Consider the following 21,041-nt stretch of genomic DNA (forward strand, 5'->3'; position numbering starts at 1 on the left):
CAAAGAGAAGTCAGTCTATGAAGAAGTACCAGTCATAGGAAAAGGGTAAAGAAAAGAGTAAACATCAGGTAAATCTCTTGGTTGCTTTATGACCCTACATTCCAAGACTCCATTTAAAATGTGACTATACATGTGCCTGACAGGCACCTAGCTGGTCACCACTTTGTGTTCCCATAGTAATGGGACTCTCTCTGCTATGGAATTGATCGGTTTCCTAAATACATCTTGGTATTTATGGGATGGGTTTGGACATTATACTCATGGAAACAGAATGAAAGCTGTAATCATTGTGCCCCTGAATCCTGGATTTCTTCTGAGTGTAGTGAAGTATGACAAGTACGCTACCTCTGATCATCCATTTTATATTCACCACTTTTCCACCTTTCCTTATGAAGCAATTTTAGTTATAAACGAAGGTAGACAATACTATGGGTTTACGTGAATCCAACATCCAGCTTCAACCATTATTGTGTCAACTTAGAACCAATCATATTTTATCTCTACTCTGACCCATAACTTTGTCCATAAACATGTTAGGACATACCTATCGTAACCACATTGTCGTTAGCACATTCCAACCAAGATTACTTAATATTCCCAGACAAAGTTCACATATCTATCTCACATGATTGTTTTTCTTCTGTTTTCTAAAAAGAAATCAAGTGATTTGACCTGTAGTTTCCAACAGTCGGAATTAAGGAAATCATCTCCTTAAAGTAATTTATCCAGCTTCTCTGTCCTCTGTATTTTATTAAATTTGCAGCTGACTCTAGAGAATTGATTGGATTCAGGCGACATGAGTAGTCTTCAATTTTCCATCAGGAAAGTGTGTTGTTTATTTGTTTTGGGTTGTTTGTTTTGTGATGTTAGCAGGCCATTTACTAATTCATTGGGAGATGTTACGAGAAAAAATCATACTTGGAGTCCATTGTTTTTCTTTATTAGCTGAAAGACTTCTATAAAGAGAAATGTTTATGTTCTGACTGGTTGATTATCCAGTGTAGAAGCAGTTTTGACTGGAATCCATTCCGTGGACGGGGAGAACAGCCACAGCCTTCTAGACCTTGCTAACATTATTTTACATCAGAGATAGCTTCTCAGCCACTATATTGAAAGCGATGCTCTTCAGAGGTGTCATCGGGTTTTTCCAAGACCTCTTGCCTAGGTTCAAGACCAACTTGATAAGTGTAGAACTTGGACTAAGGGAATTGAAAGTGGAGTTAAGTGACTTCACAGATCAGGCAACAACTTAGGAAAATACTGGTAACATCCTGTACTGTTGTTTCTCTAGGTTTCGGTAGACCGGGTATTAAAGACCCTGAAAGAAAATGCCAACAAAGCCAAAAGTTTACTCCTCACTACCATACCTCAGGTAGGATCTATGGAATGGTCAGAAACCCTCCGTAATCTGAAGGTAAGTATCCTGAGCAACCTGCAAGAAAACACTTCCAAAGATCCTCAGCTCCTGTTCGTCTTATTTGCATTTCACATTTGGTCGGTCTTCTCATGTATTTTATACTTCCATAGATGTTTTTGACAAGTTTTCATTTCATTTACTATGATAGTAACCATTTGTGAAATTGTGGAGATGTGTCTGGCTGGTAATACAAGACCAGGGAAAGTTAAAGTGGGGAAAGTTTTATTATCTAGCCTGCCAGGTTCTTGATATTGATCTGCTCTGTGTTGTGTTTCTGAGTCTTATTAGGAAGAATGATAGGCCTGACCACGCAGTGGTGCAGTGGATAGAGCATCTGACTGAGACGTGGAGGACCCAGATTTGAAACCCTGAGGTCACCAGCTTGAATGCAGGCTCATCTGGTTTGAGCAAGGGATCACTCGGTCAAGGCACATATGAGAAAGCAATCAATGAACAACTAAGGTGCCCCAATGAAGAATTGATGCTTCTCATCTCTCTCCCTTCCTGTCCGTCCCACTCTTTGTCTCTCTTAGCAAAAAAAAAAAAAAAAAAGATTGATAGTGCTTGTTCTGCACATGACCTGTGTTATTGAGGGAGCTGTTTTTTCTCGGGCAGATCCATACAAAGTGCTTGCAGCCTATAAAGCTAAAACTGACATAGCGATATGTTTGGTCCGAGTTCAGGGGCAAGGGACGAAGGGGTGCGAAGAGCCAGGAACTGGAAAGACTCATGTAAGCAGATGTCACATGCTGTACTGGGTGGTGGCAGCAACCTGATGCAGTGTATAGGAGTTTTATAGTAAATCACACAAAAGTGACACCAAGCCATAATTATAAGAAGTGGTGGTAACATCATCAGTTATAGAAGGCAGGCGTGCAGGTGTACATCCTGGCCTGTTTCCCTTATCCATGCACGGCTGGATCTGATACAGCAGACCTGCCCACTGACTTTGTCTTGTGCAGGCTGCTTACCAATTCTGGGAAGACCAGCTTCTCCACACAGTAACAAAATGGTGCCAAGGAATATTTTTTTGACTCTAAATGTTTGTCATGCTGTTGGTTGAGGCCAAGCAGGTCCACATTGGATTTGGGCAGACAGCAGAGAAACTAGAGCCAGAGAGCATTGGGCCATTCCTGTTTAATAGATTCTTGCAATGGCAGACGAGCAGACAGGCAGGGAAAACCTCTTCTTAGGCAGAAAAACAGCTAATTGGCCCTTATGGTGGCGGGTAGAGAATCCGCAATCTGCCTTCGACCCTGAGTGCAAGCACCCATAAGCGTTATATAGATTACCCACACGTACTGCTGCCAGGGGCTAATATACTAATCAAGCAAAGTGCTTGCATCTGGTAAACCAGCAAGCAATCCTAACATAGCTGTTTGCCCCACATTCCACCCCTTTAGGGTTGCTTACCTCACAATCTATAGGACAGGTATCTTCCGCAATTGTCCCTGTGCGAGGAGTGAAGTACATTACAAAAACAAACAGACTACATCAACAGTACAAGTTATAAGTAATTACAAAGGTGCCCTTCACACAGTCTCCTTGAGCACTCTGTCCAGAAAGTTAACTGGAGGCCCACCTCAAGCCCCCTACCCCACAGTAGGTGGGAAGATCTGTATAGACCAGGGCCATGTCCATTGAAGAAAATATCCTTGGTGCATCTCTGCAACTGGGTGGGAGCAGCTTCCCGGTGCAAGAGGGCCTCCACAGGTGCCGTGCCCCTCCCCCCCCCCCCCATCAAGGTCTCATAGTACCGTCCACAAGCGGCATGCCCATCCAGCCAGGGAGCTAGTGCCCCCTTCTGGTTGCAATCCGAGACCAGTACACTGCTCAATGATCAGTCCACGATAGCCCAGCTCTCTGTGCAGATCACCAAGGTAAAGGTCCGTTACAGGCAACTAGCCATATAGCTCTTTATTAACAGGTCTCAGCACCTTTCTATACCTCTCTGTCTGTTGCAACAAGCCCCATCCAAACCCCTCACCAAGCTCACAGGGGCAGGGAGGGTCAGACACATTTGAGGCCTGTGCTGCCTTGACAGTTCTCTTTCAGCTGCTGCTGCTAAAAGCACCTATTACTACCTTTTAATGCCAACACTGACTGCACATTAGAAGGGGACTAGTGGACTGCCAATTCCACATGCCCATCCCTGTTGGATGTGTCCCTCAGCCTTCCCCCTGTTCAAACTGGTATAATGAGTGTTGGGGAGCCTCTTCCTCCACAGCTGTTTCCAACAAGTAATCTTGCAACTGTGCAAGCCAAATGCTAGCTGTTTTTTGGCAGCAGCCAGGGCCGCCTGCTTCCCCCACTTTTTCAGCAGCTGGAACCTCTCTCTGTTCTGGCTCAAGCTGCCACCAAAGCTCTAACAGGAATTTATTATACCTGCCATCTAATTTCTCTGTCTGCCCTGGCCGCAATCAAATCTACCCACGTCTGTGTTCAGGTAACCTTTACAGGCCCCTTTCTCTTGTTATTTGGCGGGCGGGGGGCAAGGGAGTCAACACGGGCAGCAGCCCACACAGACTTATGATTCTGTGCTGTCTCCAGCTTCCCCAAATCTGCTACCATCTGTGCAACTATGTTGATAGGCTGCCCCACATAGGGGCCCAGGATAGCCACTAGTGACCCAGAAAGGGCTGGCGGGGCGCTACTGAAAATAAGATTCCTCGCCCCTGCCATAAATACTTCCTCATCTGGCCCACGGGACATCGGGTTGAAACCAGCATTCTTCATACCTAGTTCCCAAAGGACCTGGGACAGCTGACTCTAGGACTGCCACCGACTCACTGCCCCCAGCAGGTCTGCAGCATTCTGCCAGACTGTACGAATGGCAGCCATCACCAGTTCAAATAGGATATGGTTTCCTGGGTTGCCATGGCAGTTCTGAAGACGCTGCCTCAAGGAGGAGTGCAGGATATTGGCAGCCAGTTTCTCCACCTCTGTTCCGGAGAGCATGATGCCATCTGCCCCCTATGTCCCACAACCACAGCAACCAGGCTGCTAGGGACTTGGTAGGTTTCTGCCTGCATTTCACCCCCAATTCCATCAGCTCTGCCTGGGTGTAGGGCCAGACCACAGAGTGCTCAACTACCTGCAGAGGGGGCTGTGCCTGCCCTTAAGGCACTCTTGGCTGTTGGGTTTTTAACCTTCTGGGCTCTAAGTCTACAATGGCAGCTTCGGCCCAAGCCTCCTCCTCAGAGGAGTCAGAGACAATTATAACTGCCGGCTCAGAGCCACTCCACCAGCATGGATGCAGCTCCATCTTCAGCACCAGCTTCAGCTCCTGCAGCTGCCGGCTCCCGTCCTGAAGGTGAAGCTCAAGATCTTGAACCTACAGTTGCTTCAACAACTGTCACTGCCACTGTTCTGCTTCCAGGGCACATGGCAGCTCGCAATCCTGTAATTTCTTCTCCAGCGCTTGTTCCAGTTCACTCCATCATTGGCGCTTGGTCTCTTCTCACAAGGTTGTAAAAAAAACACCCAACCCATGGCCCCCACCAGGACAGCCATGAGGAACCATACACTGGAGTACAGCAACCACTTCTCTCCCCACCTTTCAAGGATATTGGTGGCTCCATACCAATTTGCCCCAAATCCTGCCCACTGCGAGATGTAATGCCAGTGGTTGAGGCCAGACAGGTCCACATTGGACTCAGGCAGATGGTAGAGAAACTGGAGCCAGAAAGTGTTGGGCCATTCCCATTTAATAGAGTCATGTAATGATGGATGAGCAAACAGGCAGGGAAAACTGCTTCTCAGGCAGATGACCAGCAAAATGGCCCCTCACAGTGGCAGGCAGCCAAATCTACATTCTGCCCTGAGCACAAGCACCGATAGCCTTACATAGACTATCCACACGTGGCGCTGCCACAGACTGCTTAAGCAAAGTGCTTGCCCAGACTCGGTGGGCAAGCCTAACACAGCTGATTTCCTTACAGTATTGCATCAAACTAAGTAATTAATGATAAAGATCAGATGGGTTACAGATTGGTAACTTTGCAACTCTGGTATTCTCAGAATATACAGGGTGGGACAAAAGTCGGTATACAGTTGTTCATATGGAAAATAATAGAATAATTACTAATAGTACAAGAATAAACTGTTTTGTGTACTTATAACTAACCCTACTTTATCCCACCATGTAATTTAAACTGTGAAGCTCAGAGATGCATAATTTTTATTTGGATACTTGACTAACCATATTAGATATGGAGTTGCATCAAATTGATTGGATATTACCTTCATTTAATATCCAGAGAGGATAGCCAGTATATTCTGAGGTCTCCTGGGACACACCCATGCTCTTCGCCTGTGGCAGTAGTTGAGAGGATTTGATAGAAGCCCTCCCTACTCCAGTTACCGTCAGTGAGAGCCACAGTTTCAGTATGATCAGAACACAATGTGATAGTAATTGACTGACAACCACTGGGCCTGGAGAAGCCATGATTTATAGCAGGGGTCCCCAAACTTTTTACACAGGAGGCCAGTTCACTGTCCCTCAGACCGTTGGAGGGCCAGACTATAAAAAAAAACTATGAACAAATCCCTATGCACACTGCACATGTCTTATTTTAAAGTAAAAAAAACAAAATGGGAACAAATACAATATTTAAAAGAAAGAACAAGTAAATTTAAATCAACAAACTGACCGGTATTTCAATGGGAACTATGCTCCTCTCACTGACCACCAATGAGAGAGGTGCCCCTTCCGGAAGTGCGGTGGGGGCCGGATGCGGCCCGCGGGCCGTAGTTTGGGGACCCCTGATTTATAGTGTTTGCTAATATACATGATGTAAATAGTGCAAAAGAGCTAATTTCAAGCTACCAACATAAAGCCCCGCTGATAAGCTGGAACAGGATACACAGAACTGGTTCTTGTAAACTGGTATGAGCAGGCTCTCGCACAGCACTGTAACAAAGGTGCCTTTAGAACTTAGCGATGTCAGGAATATGAAAATCTAATCTATTTCCTACTAGACTGAGTCCATAAGGAGCAAGAAGCATTATCACCCCAATTCTTACTAATTTTTATTCCCCTTCATAGTGTTGATAAGGGCTTTCTGTATTTTAATTATTATAAAACACTTCATGATAACCCCTTTCCCCCATGAAGTACAGTGTGAAACAGTGCAAATTTAACTCATTTAAATAAGCCTTCTATTTCTAGGAAATAAAACATATTTGCTGCTGAGGTTAATGTCATCTGCAAGCTGGGATGGGTTTTGTTTTCTTTAGGTGTCCTACCTAATAGTACTTGACCATAGTCTTGAACTTACAGATAATTTGTCAAACAACAAACATTTCAGCTTCATTTTTTAAGTAAAAATGTTGGATATTAGAAATCAATGTTCTCCAACCCTTCTCTGAATCTTCTGAAAGTTGGTGTAAAATTGTGTAGTTTTCTATGCATATATATATATATTTTTTGTATTTTTTTCTGAAGCTGGAAACGGGGAGAGACAGTCAGACAGACGCCCGCATGCGCCCAACCGGGATCCACCCGGCACGCCCACTAGGAGGATGCTCTGCCCACCAGGGGGCGATGCTCTGCCGCGACCAGAGCCATCTAGTGCCTGGGGCAGAGGCCAAGGAGCCATCCCCAGCGCCCGGGCCATCTTTGCTCCAATGGAGCCTTGGCTGCAGGAGGAGAAGAGAGAGACAGAGAGGAAGGAAGGGGCGGGTAGAGAAGCAAATGGGTGCTTCTCCTATGTGCCCTGGCCAGGAATCGAACCCGGGTCCTCTGCACGCCAGGCCGATGCTCTACCGCTGAGCCAACCGGCCAGGGCTATGCATATATTTTTAAAGAGGGTGTGTGTAGCTTTCATCAAATTCTCAAAGGAATATGTGACCTGAAGTGAGAAAATGAAATATTGCTGATCTAGAAAAAATGGAGAATCATGGTGTGGGGAAAAGAGCTGTGTTAGGCTTGCACGCTATTTTACTGGCTGCAAGCACTTTGCACAAATAGTGCGTGAGCACGTGGCAGAAAGCCACATGTGTGTCTCTGAAAAGCTATGGGTGTTTTCCCTGGGGGGTGATTCTCCCAGATCGCTTTCCCACCACTGCGAGGGTCGGTTTTCCTGATTCCTTGCCCTTCACTGCAAAAACCAGGTTTTCCTTGTTTCCAGTAAATGGGTATGGCCCGAGGCTTCTCGAATCCGAATCCGCAGTTCTAATGTCTGCCAGAATTCAGTAAGAACCTGCACTGGCCTCAGCCACCACCAGCATTACACGTGGCTTTCATTCTATAGCATTAAGGAACATGTTACAATAATTTTCTCTGCTGGGGTAGTATTTTTCAGTTCTCTCAGCACTGAAATGTGTATCACTCTTTCACTCATTCATTTCAGAAACAGTTAAGTTCCTGTTATATGTCAAATATAGTTTGCAAAGATGCATAAGACTTTCTGTCATAAAGAAGATTCTGTTTTGTTTGGAAATAACATACAATTCCAATGATTATTTCTCAGTGGGATGGGTTTAAAAATGGAGGTTGTATAAACAAAAATCCAAGCTGGGGGTTTGTGTATAAAGTGTGCCCTAGTGCATATACCAGGGCATGGCGATAGGAATCAGAATCAGCCTCTGAGGTATGCATTATGAACCTTGCTTTAGGCTAGGAGAGTAAGCAAATTAGTAGCTATGTGGGAAGTCCCACATCTAGTTATTGATTTTTACTTTAATGGACATTAGATTTTTTTTGGAGAGTTTTTTAAAAGTGTCTCATGAGTTCTCACCCTATAAAATCAGAATGTGGCTTTTAACTGCATTCCAGCTAAAATCATGTGTAAAAATCAGTAAGTGCTTGGTTATAATCTGTGCCGATTTTTTTCCTTTCAGAATATGGCCCAGTTTTCTGTTTTATTACCAAGACATTAAAAAGCATGGCCATCCCAAAGACAAGAAAGACTTTCTAATTCTAATCATTAGGGGAATTCCTGCTTAATTTGAAATGTGGAAAAGCTTACGTGTCCCTGCCTGCTAAGGAAGAACACGTGATAAGACAAGACCATGTCGATGTGAGAGATGCCTTCTGAAAGACACAGACTGCTTCAGAAAGACAGAGGAAAACATGATCAATAAACATGTGGGAAAAGTTCTCGGCTTTAGGAAAAAAAGGCAAGAAGACACCATTTACCCTTGCCCCATTGAATTCATAACAATAAAGGGTGAGAGGTAACATTCCATTTCCTGCGTTGCCAAGGAATATGAAGACGGAACGGGACTCTTAGACTGTTATTGCTGTCCCTGTAAATTGGTACAATATTTTTGGAGAGTGATTTGGCAAGTATCAGAAGGTTTAAAAATATACTCTTTGTCCTGGTAACTTCTTTTATCTTTAAAAATTTATGTTTAAAAAGTTAGAAATGCATACAAAGAGTCATGTGTAAAGAAGGATGTTTAATATAGTGTTCATTTTAATAGCAAATATTCAAAACAATCTGAATATACAAAAATTGGAGATAATTATGATTCAACTCCGATTGTGGAGTAGCCAACGGAAGATCACGTTTTTATATAACATTGAATGTCCTAGAGAATTGTTTGCTCTATAATATGAAATGAAAAAAGGACATGGAAGCATTATACAGTACTAATTTTGTTTTCAAATTCTACATAAATATATAAAAAGACTAGAAAGAAATACAATCTTTTGTTATATTTTGGGGATATACTGTATAATTTTAATGTTTATATTTTTGTCTTTGCATTTTTTTCTACATGAATATAATCAAATAGTAAAGTTGTTTTAAAAATAAAAATTACTTAGATTCAGTTGTTCAACATACTGTTTCTGATAATGAAGCAAAAATTAAGATGGTAATACCAAGAGTTCTTTTTGAGTTTCGTCTTTATTTTTTTTAAAAAGTCATTAATTACTTGAACATTCGTTACGCTACTTGGAATTACAGCAACTTCTTGAGAAGAGTTAAGCGCTTAATACTGATATGGTAAAAGTGAAACCAGCAGTTTTCAACATTTTTACCACGGATCAGTGAAAACAGAATTATTTGAGGGGCCACTAAGGCAGAAATCACCCTGATCCTTAAGTGAATTTGGGGAAGATCATTGGGTCTGTTATCTTCACCCAACAACAGGGGTGTTAACTCTTGGGACCAGCACATAATTTTTGGTGTCTGGCCTGCGGACCAGTGGTTGAAAAACACTGAGTTAAACTAAAACTATATACAAACATTAAATGTGTGCCGGGTATTTTTTTGAATTAATATTTTATTAATTTCATAGGAACATGTTTAGTTTTCTATCACAGGGAAATCTTTTTTTCTCAGAATTATTCATTTTCTTTTCACTATGCTCTATTACAGGGTCCTTTAATGATGTATCTTTTATCTGTGTAAAGAGTCCACGAAGTCAGTGTTTGTGTCTATGAGATTGCCTTCAAGATTACAAGCTACTAACTATAAACAATGGAATAAACCAGTAACCCTTCAGCATTAATATTGAGCTGCTTGGGTTACATATGGTTGTGACTCTTGGATTCTCTAATGCAGTGGTTTCAATTCTGCCCGTTAGAGATCCACAAAGGATCTCGTGGGTGTGAACCAGGGTTCTCTAGCTCTGTAACCCATGGTCGTTTTTACTACCCTAGATGTCTGAAGATATCAAGGCAAAAACATGGGTATTTTTCTTGCTGCCTTCAGAAAGTACAGTGCTCCCCAACTTTCAGAGGTGCTTTCCTTGAACCATTAGCCTTTTTTAGCAACCTCATTTTCAGTCTTAAATGGACTATACTCCTGTTTTCTGTAACCCATCATTCACTCGTTACACAGAGCCAATATAATTTTTCTCATACCTAATTCTTGAGGTCTTTGCTGAATACTTCTCGGGTTTTTTTTCTTTTTTTTTTTTCTACCAAATTAAGTGAACACCATAGTTTTGAGCATTTGAAAGTTACCTAGTAGATTATGGACACAATAGGAAAGTCCTACCATAGTGATTTAGGTCTTGTTACTATATAGTTAGTACATTGGCATAACTTAGAAATCTTTATTGATATTATGAGCTGCTTATTTTTCATGATTTTGAGGATGAGAACCAGAATAGTTTATACTCAGAGTTGTTAACAATAAGAGTGGAGAAGGCTAGAATAGCAGGATTACATTTGAGACAAAAATGTTTTTGCAAATTAACCTCAGGGCTTCCTGGAGTTGTTTATCCTAAGCAACTGAAAAAGAGATACCAGTATGTGCTTGATTTCAGAGGCATTTTGTTAGCTCATTTTTACAGAATAAAAAACAAAAGCATTTGATGATTTCATTTAGGGAAGATGAAAAGAAATTGTCAGTGTTTTCAAACTGTGCCCTCAGTTTTATAGATGATTCAGGTTTAAAAAGTCGACACATTGGAATGTGGTGACACATTCGTAAATTCCTCTTTTTGACCTCACTTTGGTTCACAAATCCCCCCTCCATAAGAATCAAGATTACAAGGCTAAACCAGGAAGTAATAAAGCCAATTTCAAATGTATACAAAAAATACAAAGAACAGTAATAAACCCTTATCCATTACCCAGCTCCAAGATTTATTTCAGGCAATGTTTCTTTTAAAATTCTACCTGTTACCCTCCTCCCGTGTTATTTTGAACCTTTTTTTATATAGTGTAACCCACGAATATTTCAATGTTACTTCTAAAGGATATGTATTTTTAAGATAGCCACAAAACCATTAGCACACAAAAGATGGATAAAAATAAATTCCTTAATGTCATCAAATATGCAGTGTATATTCAGAAGTTCACATATTTCACAAGTGCCATTTTTTACACATTGCTTTTAGAGTCAGGATTCAGTTAAAGTTCACACATTGCTAGTGGTTGATACGTATTTTCTTTCTTTTAATCTCTCTGTTCACTCTCCTTCTCTTGCTGACTCTCCTCCCCTCTCCTTATCTTTTATCTTTCATATTCTTTCTCTTTGTCTTGCTCCTTACAGTTTATTTGGTGCAGAAACCCAGTTTGTCCTTGAGTTTTATATAATCCAGATTCTTGTAACTACATCCCTATAGTGTGGTTCGATATAATCCTCTGTCTCCTGTATTTCCTCTAAATTGATCATTTGAATCTTATTTATTTTTTGTATTTTTCTGAAGTGAGAAGCAGGGAGACAAAGAAACAGACTCCTGCATGCACCTGACCGGGATCCACCTGGCATGGTCATTAGGGGGTGATGCTCTGCCCATCTGGGGCATTGCTCCGTTGGAACTGGAGCCATTCTAGTGCCTGAGGTGAAGGTCATGGAGCCATCCTCAGCGCCTGGGCCAACTGCTCCAATGGAGCCTTGGCTGCAGGAGGGGAAGAGAGAGAAAGGAGAAGGGGAAGGGTAGAGGAGCAAATGGGTGCTTCTGTGTGCCCTGGCTGGGAATCAAAACCAGGACTTCCACACGCCGGGCTATCGCTCTACCACTGAGCCAACCGACCAGGGCCTAGTTGGGTTTTTGGGGGTTTTTTTTTAAGACTACTTCAGAGGAGGTGGTATGGTCTTATATTAGGAGGGTCATAATGTCTCATCTCTTGGATGTTAGCAGCCATCAGCTTTTAATGTCTTTATCCATTAATTTAATGAGTTGTAAAAAATTATATTCTAATTCAAAGTTACTTTCATTTACACACATGAAAAGTAAGATGACAGTCTCCCTATTTGAATGAAGATTAAAACCAATAAACTTATACAATTGAACAGTCATTAACAGCAAATAAGCTTAGTAAAAAAAATAGGAATTCCTTAGAATTTAAGAATGGAGCAGATATATACTATGAGATACATATTTGATAAATAAGGAGGAACAAGACCACAGGAAGAAAAAACATGGAGACTATCTTAAAATAACTAGGCAGATTTTTAAAAGAACTGAATAGTTCTGATGGAAATTTGAAATAAAATTAGAAGCTCAAGAGTTACTCAGAACATTAGGGTTGGAGAGAAAATTGGTGGAGTGGATTATAAACTCAAGAAAAAACCAGGATGTATGCAGAATAAAGAGATGGAAAATTGATAGCTTAAAATGTATAAGTTCTCAAATAGATATTATTGAAAGAAAATACATGTTCTGGAAAGAGGAAATAGAGAAAATGGGGGATGTGAATGACTGACTTCACCATGAGGAACTTGACTTACCAGCAAAACTAATGAAAATCATTTCAAAACAACCAGTTAAAATCTCAATATGGTTGAAGGATATATAGCAACTAAATAAAACCACATATTCAAGAAAATTGATTAGAATTTGATAAGAACAATGAGTGAGTGTGGAATTTATACTGAGATTGCTTCTCCCAACTTGGCAAGACAGAAACTTCACTCCAGACTGGTGCAGTCGAGAAGACGGGGCCCTGTCTCCTTCAGCTCCCAGTTGGAGGGCTACCATCCCAAAGGGCCAGGATGTCAGTATTTCTCATCCTGCTCCCACCTGTCTGATGGGCATTTGTAGGTGAGAGGTGAGGTTTCTCTTCAACCCAGGCTCCACGGAGGTTCAAGTCTGAGTGTGGTGCTGGTAAGATTGTGAGGGTCCAAATCCTCTTTCTGGTGATTAGGCAGTGAAACCATGCTGGAAGAGTCGAGGGAAAAAGCTGAAGGTACTGTTTCCCACTACCACTACCACTGCACGCTTAGCAGGTAAACTGATTGTTAGAGGAGCTTGCCATTGTCCCTACTTCCAGCTCCAAAGGCATAAAACCCAGAAATGTAGCCTAGAGAGAGCAGGCCATAAATCAGAGAGCTCCTATTCTTTTCCTAAAGGAATCGACTTTATTTGAAAGAGTGTGGAGAAGTTCAAGCCTAAGGGTGCTGTCAAAAACACTGGAAGTTGCCTGACATGGTGGTTCAGTGGCTAGACCGCAGACCTGGGATGCTGGGGACCCAGGTTTGAAACCCCAAGGTCGCTGGCATGAGCAAAGGGTCACTGGCTCGGCTGCAGCCCCCTGGTCAAGGCACAAATGAGAAAGCAAGCAATGAACAACTGAAGTGTGCAACTATGAGTTGATGCTTCTTCTCTCTCCCAAACAATGGAGATTGTAGTGAAGGACAATTAGTATAATATTGGTAGGATCATATGACATATAAGCTAAATTTCAGGCTGGCTAGTTTGCATGAGAGAACCTTGAAAGAACTTAGCTGGGAGGAGACTGGGGTCAGAATAAATCTTTTTTTTTTTTTTTTATTCACTTTAGAAAGGAGAGAGAGAGAGAGAAGGGGGGAGGAGCAGGAAGCATCAACTCCCATAAGTGCCTTGACCAGGCAAGCCCAGGGTTTCGAACCGGCGACCTCAGCATTTCCAGGTTGACGCTTTATCCACTGCGCCACCACAGGTCAGGCCCAGAATAAATCTTGATAACATGTTCAGAACTATCCCTTCAAAGGAGTCTGAATTTCATTTGTTGGTGAGCAATTTATGCCCCAGGGCATTATTGAAAGCAATAAGGCAATCGCCCAGCAATTAGTAAAGCTTAACAGCTGGGTATAGTCAGGGAAAGAGACAGCCAAAAAGAACCCTGTGAAAATCATGGTCTCTTCCCACACCCTGCAATACAGCCTTGTATTTGGTTCCTACATAACTTAAAGAGAAGCTTTAACAATATGAAGAGTCTTGATGTCCTGCAAATAAAGGACAATGTCCTCAAGTTTCTTGCATCAGGAACCCACTTAGGTAGCACCAACCTTGTCTTCCAACGAAACAGTACATCTACAATAGGAAAAGTGATGACGTCTACATCATAAACCTGAAGAGAACTTGGGAGAAGCTGCTTCTGGCAGCTCATGCTATTGTTGCCATTGAAAACCCTGCTGATGGCCCTGGCCGGTTGGCTCAGTGGTAGAGCGTCGGCCTGGCGTGCAGAAGTCCCGGGGTTCGATTCCCGGCCAGGGCACACAGGAGAGGCGCCCATCTGCTTCTCCACCCCTCCCCTTCTCCTTCCTCTGTCTCTCTCTTCCCCTCCCGCAGCCAAGGCTCCATTGGAGCAAAAGATGGCCCAGGGGCTGGGGATGGCTCCTTGGCCTCTGCCCCGGGCGCTAGAGTGGCTCTGGTCGCGGCAAAGCGACGCCCCGGAGGGGCAGAACATCGCCCCCTGGTGGGCAGAGCGCCCGCTCCTGGTGGGCGTGCCGGGTGGATCCTGGTTGGGCGCATGCGGGATTCTGAATGTCTCCCCGTTTCCAGCTTCAGAAAAAAAAAAAAAGAAAAAGAAAATCTGACTTTTCAGCGAAACAACAGAGGCCAGAAGCCAGTGGGATAATACATTCAAAATGCTCAAAGAGGCCCTGGCCGGTTGGCTCAGTGGTAGAGCGTCGGCCTGGCGTGCAGGGGACCCTGGTTCGATACCCGGCCAGGGCACATAGGAGAAGCGCCCATTTGCTTCTCCACCCCCCCTCCCTTCCTCTCTGTCTCTCTCTCTTCCCCTCCCGCAGCCAAGGCTCCATTGGAGCAAAGATGGCCCGGGCGCTGGGGATGGCTCCTTGGCCTCTGCCCCAGGCGCTAGAGTGGCTCTGGTCGCGGCAGAGCGACCCCCGGAGGGGCAGAGCATCGCCCCCTGGTGGGCAGAGCGTCGCCCCTGGTGGGCGTGCCGGGTGGATCCCGGTCGGGCGCATGCGGGAGTCTGTCTGACTGTCTCCCCGTTTCCAGCTTCAGAAAAATACAAAAAACAAAAGCAAAACAAACAAAACAAAATGCTCAAAGAAAGTTAACCAAGAGTCCTGTAGTCAGCAAATTTATCTTTAAAAACTGAAACAGACGCAAAGACACAGGAAACAGATTAATAGTAGCTAGAGGGTAGTGGGTTTGGAAGATGGATGAAAAAAGAGGTACAAAAGTAGCCTGACCAGGCAGTGGCGCATTAGAGCATCGGCCTGGGTTGCAGAGGACCCAGGTTCAAAACCCAATGGTTGCCAGCTTGATCCCAAAGGTTGCTAGCTTGAGGCCAAGGTTGCTGGCTTAAGCAAGGGGTCATTGTCTCAGCTGTAACCCCCCTCCCCAGTCAAGATACATATGAGAAAGAAATCTATGAACAGCTAAGGTGCCACAATGAAGAATTGATGCTTCTCATCTCTCTCACTTTCTGTCTGTCGCTCTCTCGGCTTGCTCAGTTAAAAAAGAAGTACAAAAGTAGTCACATAATGGGATGTAGAGTACAGTATGGAGAATATAGTCAATGATATTGTGGTGACTATGTAGGGTGCCAGGCAGTGCTTGGGATGACAGAGGAGCATTTTGTAAGGTGCATGATTGTCTGACCACTAAGTTGCACACCTGAAACTGGTACAAAATAGTGTTGAATGCAAACTGTAATTGAAAAATAATAAAAATTAAAAAAAATAAAATTGAAGGTACTTCAAGATAAAAACAGATATTTGTTACTAATGGACACTTCTTACAAGAAATTTTAAATCAAGTTAAACTGACAGTGACTCTAAAAGGTAATTCAGTTCTTATGAAAAAACAAAGATACTAATAAAGGTAACTGTAATTATAAAAGCATAAATGCATATTTTTTCTTCTCTTAATCACTTTAAAAAGCAATTGTATAAAAATATGTATGTACTGTACATTTGAGCTTATATATAAATGTGATTTTTTTTTTCTGATAACAGCAGAAGGGAGGCTCAGCAGAAAGGAGAGCAAACTTGTATTGGGCTAAGGTAATAGTTCCAGGCCGTAACTTGAATCTGCAAAAATGTATTAAAGGAACTAGAAATAATAAATAAGAAGGTTGATATAACAAAGTCTATGAATATATACTTACTCTTATTACTTCTCATAACTAGTCTAAAAGACAAAATTATATAAAGTAATAATTATAGCTATGTATGTGTTGTTGGATTTCTAACATTTATAGATGCAATATGTGTAACAATAATAGAAAACAGGAAAGGGAATAAAATTATGTAAGAGTATGTTTCTAAATCTTACTGGAATGAAGTTACTATATATCTGAAGCTGATTCTGATAAATTGATCTATCTAGTAAACCCTAAAGCAACTGCTAAGAAAGTTACTTTACAAATAGTGTAGGGTGAAAGAGGTGAAGGGACCAAATGCACTAGTTGGCAGTTACAAAATAGTCACGGGGAAGTAAGTAATGCATAGAAATATAGTCAATAATACTGTGATAACCATATATTGTGTCAGCTGGAGTATTGGAAATATCAAGGAGCACATTATGTAAAGTATATTATTGTTTAACCACTAAGCTGTTTACCCAAAACCAATACATAATAAAAAATATGCAGTGCAAAAATTATTAATGAAATTAAAATGCTACATCAGATATTAACTGAATGCAAAAGAAAGAAGTGAAAGAGAAATAGAGGAACAAAAAAGACATGACACACAGAAAACATAAAGTAAAATGGCAGATATACATCCAACTATATTAATAACATTAAATGTGATGGCTTAAACAGTCAAATCAATCAAATCAGAAGGCAAAGATCATCAGACTGGCTTAAAAAGTAAGATCCAACTAGATATCTCTATAGGAGACACATTTTAGATTCAAAATATATATGTAATCAAATATATACAAATATAAAATTATTATATTGTACACCAGAAACTAATATAATGGTATTTGCCAATTATACCTCAAAAAATACAAATAGATTCAAAGTAAAGGAATAAAAAGGATATATTATGAAAACAGCAACCACAAGAAAGCTGGAGTGGATATACTAATATCAGGGGAAAAAAGAACACTAAAAAGAAGGCTGCTACAGATAGAGGGACATTTTACAGTGATAGTCAATCCATGAAGAAGATATAACAATTATAAACATATTTACCTAATAACAGCATGAAAATGTATGAAGCAAAACTAAGAGAAATGAAGAAATAAGTAGCCAAGGTAAGAATAATAGTTGGAAATTTCAATACCCATTTCAATAATGGATAGGATAGAACAACTAGAAGATCAACAAAGAAATAGAAGACTTGGACAGTTCTATAAACCAACCATTTATAAAACACTACACATAACAGGACAGAATATACTATTTTCAAGTATACCTGGGACATTTTTCAGCATAAGCCATAGGCCATAAAACAAGCCTCAGTGGGCCCTGGCTGGTAGGCTCAGTGGTAGAGCATCAGCCTGATGTGCAGGAGTCCTGAGTTCAATTCCCGGCCAGAGCACACAGGAGAATCGTCCATCTGCTTCTTCACCCCTGCCCCTCTCCTTCCTCTCTGTCTCTCTCTTCCCCTCCTGCAGCCAAGGCTCCATTGGAGCAAAGTTGGCCTGGGCTCTGAGGATGGCTCTATGGCCTCTGCCTCAGGCGCTAGAATGGCTCTGGTTGCAACAGAGCAATGCCCCAGATGGGCAGAGCATCGCCCCCTGGTGGGCATGCCGGGTGGATCCCGGTCGGGCACATGCAGGAGTCTGTCTGACTGCCTCCCCATTTCCAACTTCAGGAAAAAAAACAAAAAACAAGCCTCAGTAAATTTAAAGTACTGAAGATAAAAATAATTAAAAGATTGTTTAAAAATAATTGTTTTAATAAAATATGCAGCATAGAGATAATTGTAAGAATAAAAAACCCTAGAAATGATACAAAATATGTTTTCCAACATTAAAATCAATAAAAGAAGGAAAACTGGAAACAGCACAAACATAGAAGTTGAAGAACACACTCTTAAGTAAGTAATAAATCAAAAAAGAAATGAAAAGGGAGCTTAAAAAATCCCATTTACATTTCCTTCAAAAAGAATAAATGCTTAGGAATAAATTTAACTAATGAACACTTCAAAGTGTTGATGAATGACATTAAAGAAGAAACAAATTAATAGAAATACATCCTGTGCTCATAGATTGGAAGAAAAATATTGTTAAAATCTCCATATTACCCAAAATGTTCTACAAATTCAAAGCAACCCCTAAGAGAATTCCAGTCAAATTTTTTCAGAACTAGAAACAAATTCTAAATTCATATGGCATCAAAAAGAACACAGAATAGCCAAACCAATCTTAAGAAAGAAGAACAAAGCTAGACACACCACACATCCTGATTTTAAAATATATTACAAAGCTACAGTAAATAAAACAGTAAGGTACCAGCAAAAGACAGACATATAAACCAATACAACAAAATAGGAAGACCCAAAGTCAACCTATGCATATACAGTCAAGTGATTTTCAATAAAGGTGCCAAAAATACATAATGGAAAAGTGATAGTCTCTTTAATAAATAGTATTAAGATAACTGGTTATCCAATGCAATAGAATGTGAAGTTGGGTCTTTCCCTTATACCATATATAAAAATTACTCAAAATCGATTAAAGACTTAGACATCAGACTTAAAACTATAAAAGTAGGATAAAATATAGGGGAAAGCTTCATGACATTGGATTTGGCAATAATTTCTTGTATATACCACCAAAGTACAAGCAACAAAAGTAAAAATAGACAACATGAAACTTTTATACTTCTGTGTATCAAATGACACAATCAATAGAGTGAAAAGATAACCTATGAAATGGGAAAAGATTTTCTATCTGATAAGGGGTTAATATCCAGAATATTATTAACAACTCCTACAATTAAAAAATATAGGCAAAAACCTGAACAGACAATTATCCAAAAATGATATTTAAATGACCAACAAACAAATGAAAAGATGCTGAATCTTATTAATCATTATAGAAATGCAAATCAAAACCACAATGAGACATCACCTCACATCCATGAGGACAACTACTATAAAAACAAAAGAACAGCCCTGGCTGGTTGGCTCAGTGGTAGAGCGTCGGCCTGGCGTGCAGGAGTCCTGGGTTCGATTCCCGGCCAGGGCAAACAGGAGAAGCGCCCATTCTGCTTCTCCACCCCTCCCCCTCTCCTTCCTCTCTGTCTCTCTCTTCCCCTCCTGCAGCCAAGGCTCCCTTGGGGCAAGGTTGGCCTGGGCACTGAGGATGGCTCTGTGACCTCTGCCTCAGGAGCTAGAATGGCCCTGGTTGCAATAGAGCAACACCCCAGATGGGCAGAGCATCGCCCCCTGGTGGGCATGCCAGGTGGATCCCGGTCGGGCGCATGCGGAAGTCTGTCTGACTGCCTCCCCATGTCCAACTTCAGAAAAATAAAAAATAAAAAAAAGAAATAATAAAAGAACAAACAAACAGAAAACACCTGACCTGTGGTGGCACAGTGAATAAGACTTTGATGTGGAATCTTGATGTTGCCAGTTCAAAACCCTTGCCTTGCCCAGTCAAGGAACATACAACAGCAACCAATAAACAATTAAGTAAAGCGACTATGAGCTGATATTGCTCACTCCCTTCTCTTCTCTCTGTAAAATCAATAAATAAAATATTTTTTTCAAAAGCAAAAACAGTAAATATTGCCATATAATCATGCAATCCCATTTCTAGGTATATATACAAAAAACAGGATCTTGAAGAGGTATGCCATATATCAGTGTTCATAACATCTTCAGTCATAAGAACCAAGAGGTGAAAGCAGCCCAAATTTCCATCAAGAGATGAATGGCTAAACAACATATGATATACAAACACTTGAATATTATTCAGCCTTAAAAATGATACTGTCAAATGCTACAGCATGAAAAAACCTTGAGGACATCATGTTAAAAAAATAAGCCAGTCACAAAAAGACATACTATATGATTCCACTCATATGATGTATCTAAAGCAGTTAAACTTACAGAAACATAAAATAGAATAGTAGTTACTAAGTACTAGGGGGAAGGGGAAATGGAGAGTTGTTTAATGGGGATAGAATTTTACCTTTGCAAGATGAAAAGTTGCAGTGATCTGTGGCACAATAATGTGAATATACCCAACACTAACAACTGTACACTTAGAAATAGTTAAGATGGTAAATTTTGTGTAATGTGTTTTACTATAATTTGAAAAAGATTGAAAAAGAACTTATACTCTAAAAACTACAAAACACTGTTCCAAGTAATTAATGATCTAAATAAATAGAAAACCACATTGCCTGACTAGGTGGGGGCACAGTGGATAGAGCATTGTATCGGGATGCAGAGGACCCAGGTTCAAAACCCAGAGGTCACTAGCTTGAGCGAGGGCTCATCTAATTTGAACAAGGCTCACCAGCTTAAGCCCAAGGATGTGTTGGCTTGAGCAAGGGGTCACTCAGTCTGTATAGCTCCCTGGTCAAGGCACATATGAGAAAGCAATCAATGAACAACTAAGGTGCCCCAACGAAGAATTGATGCTTCTATTCTCTCTCCCTTCCTGTCTGTCTGTCCCTATCTGTCCCCCTCTCTGTCTCTTTCTGTCTTAGTCACAAAAAAAAAGAAAAGAAAATCATACTATACTTATAGATCTAAAGACTTAATATTGTTAAGATGACAATACTCCCTAAATTCTTCTAGAGATTTAAAAAAGAACAAGGAGAAATTTACAAAACCACAATAAAAGTGAAAGATTTTTATTTCTCTCTCTCCATAACTGATCATTGAATAGACAAAACCCTTCAGTTTAGATATGAGATTTTAACAACGTAATTATCAAATTTTATTGAATAAACATATCTTATATGTGACAATTAGAAAAGTTACATTAAAAAAAACACATTACATTTACAAGAAATAATGATATTTTAGTATACAAATCATGTTTCAAGTTTATCATAGGTTTAATT

At 40.9% G+C, this 21,041-nt stretch overlaps 1 protein-coding gene across 3 annotated transcripts in view; it reads left to right on the forward strand.

Annotated features, from left to right (window-relative positions):
- MTAP (methylthioadenosine phosphorylase) overlaps window positions 1-9,253 on the forward strand; it is a 49,476-nt gene extending 40,223 nt beyond the window's left edge. For all 3 annotated transcript variants that reach the window (XM_066257353.1, XM_066257354.1, XM_066257355.1), the window contains 2 exons: window positions 1,292-1,414; window positions 8,261-9,253. In XM_066257353.1, coding sequence (XP_066113450.1) covers window positions 1,292-1,414; window positions 8,261-8,299 — 162 coding nt within the window. In that variant the 3' untranslated portion in view covers window positions 8,300-9,253. The remainder of the gene's footprint in view (window positions 1-1,291; window positions 1,415-8,260) is intronic.
- The last annotated feature ends 11,788 nt before the right edge of the window (window positions 9,254-21,041 follow it).

This window comes from Saccopteryx bilineata, chromosome 2, assembly GCF_036850765.1.
Source record: "Saccopteryx bilineata isolate mSacBil1 chromosome 2, mSacBil1_pri_phased_curated, whole genome shotgun sequence".
Taxonomy (NCBI): Eukaryota; Metazoa; Chordata; class Mammalia; order Chiroptera; family Emballonuridae; genus Saccopteryx; species Saccopteryx bilineata.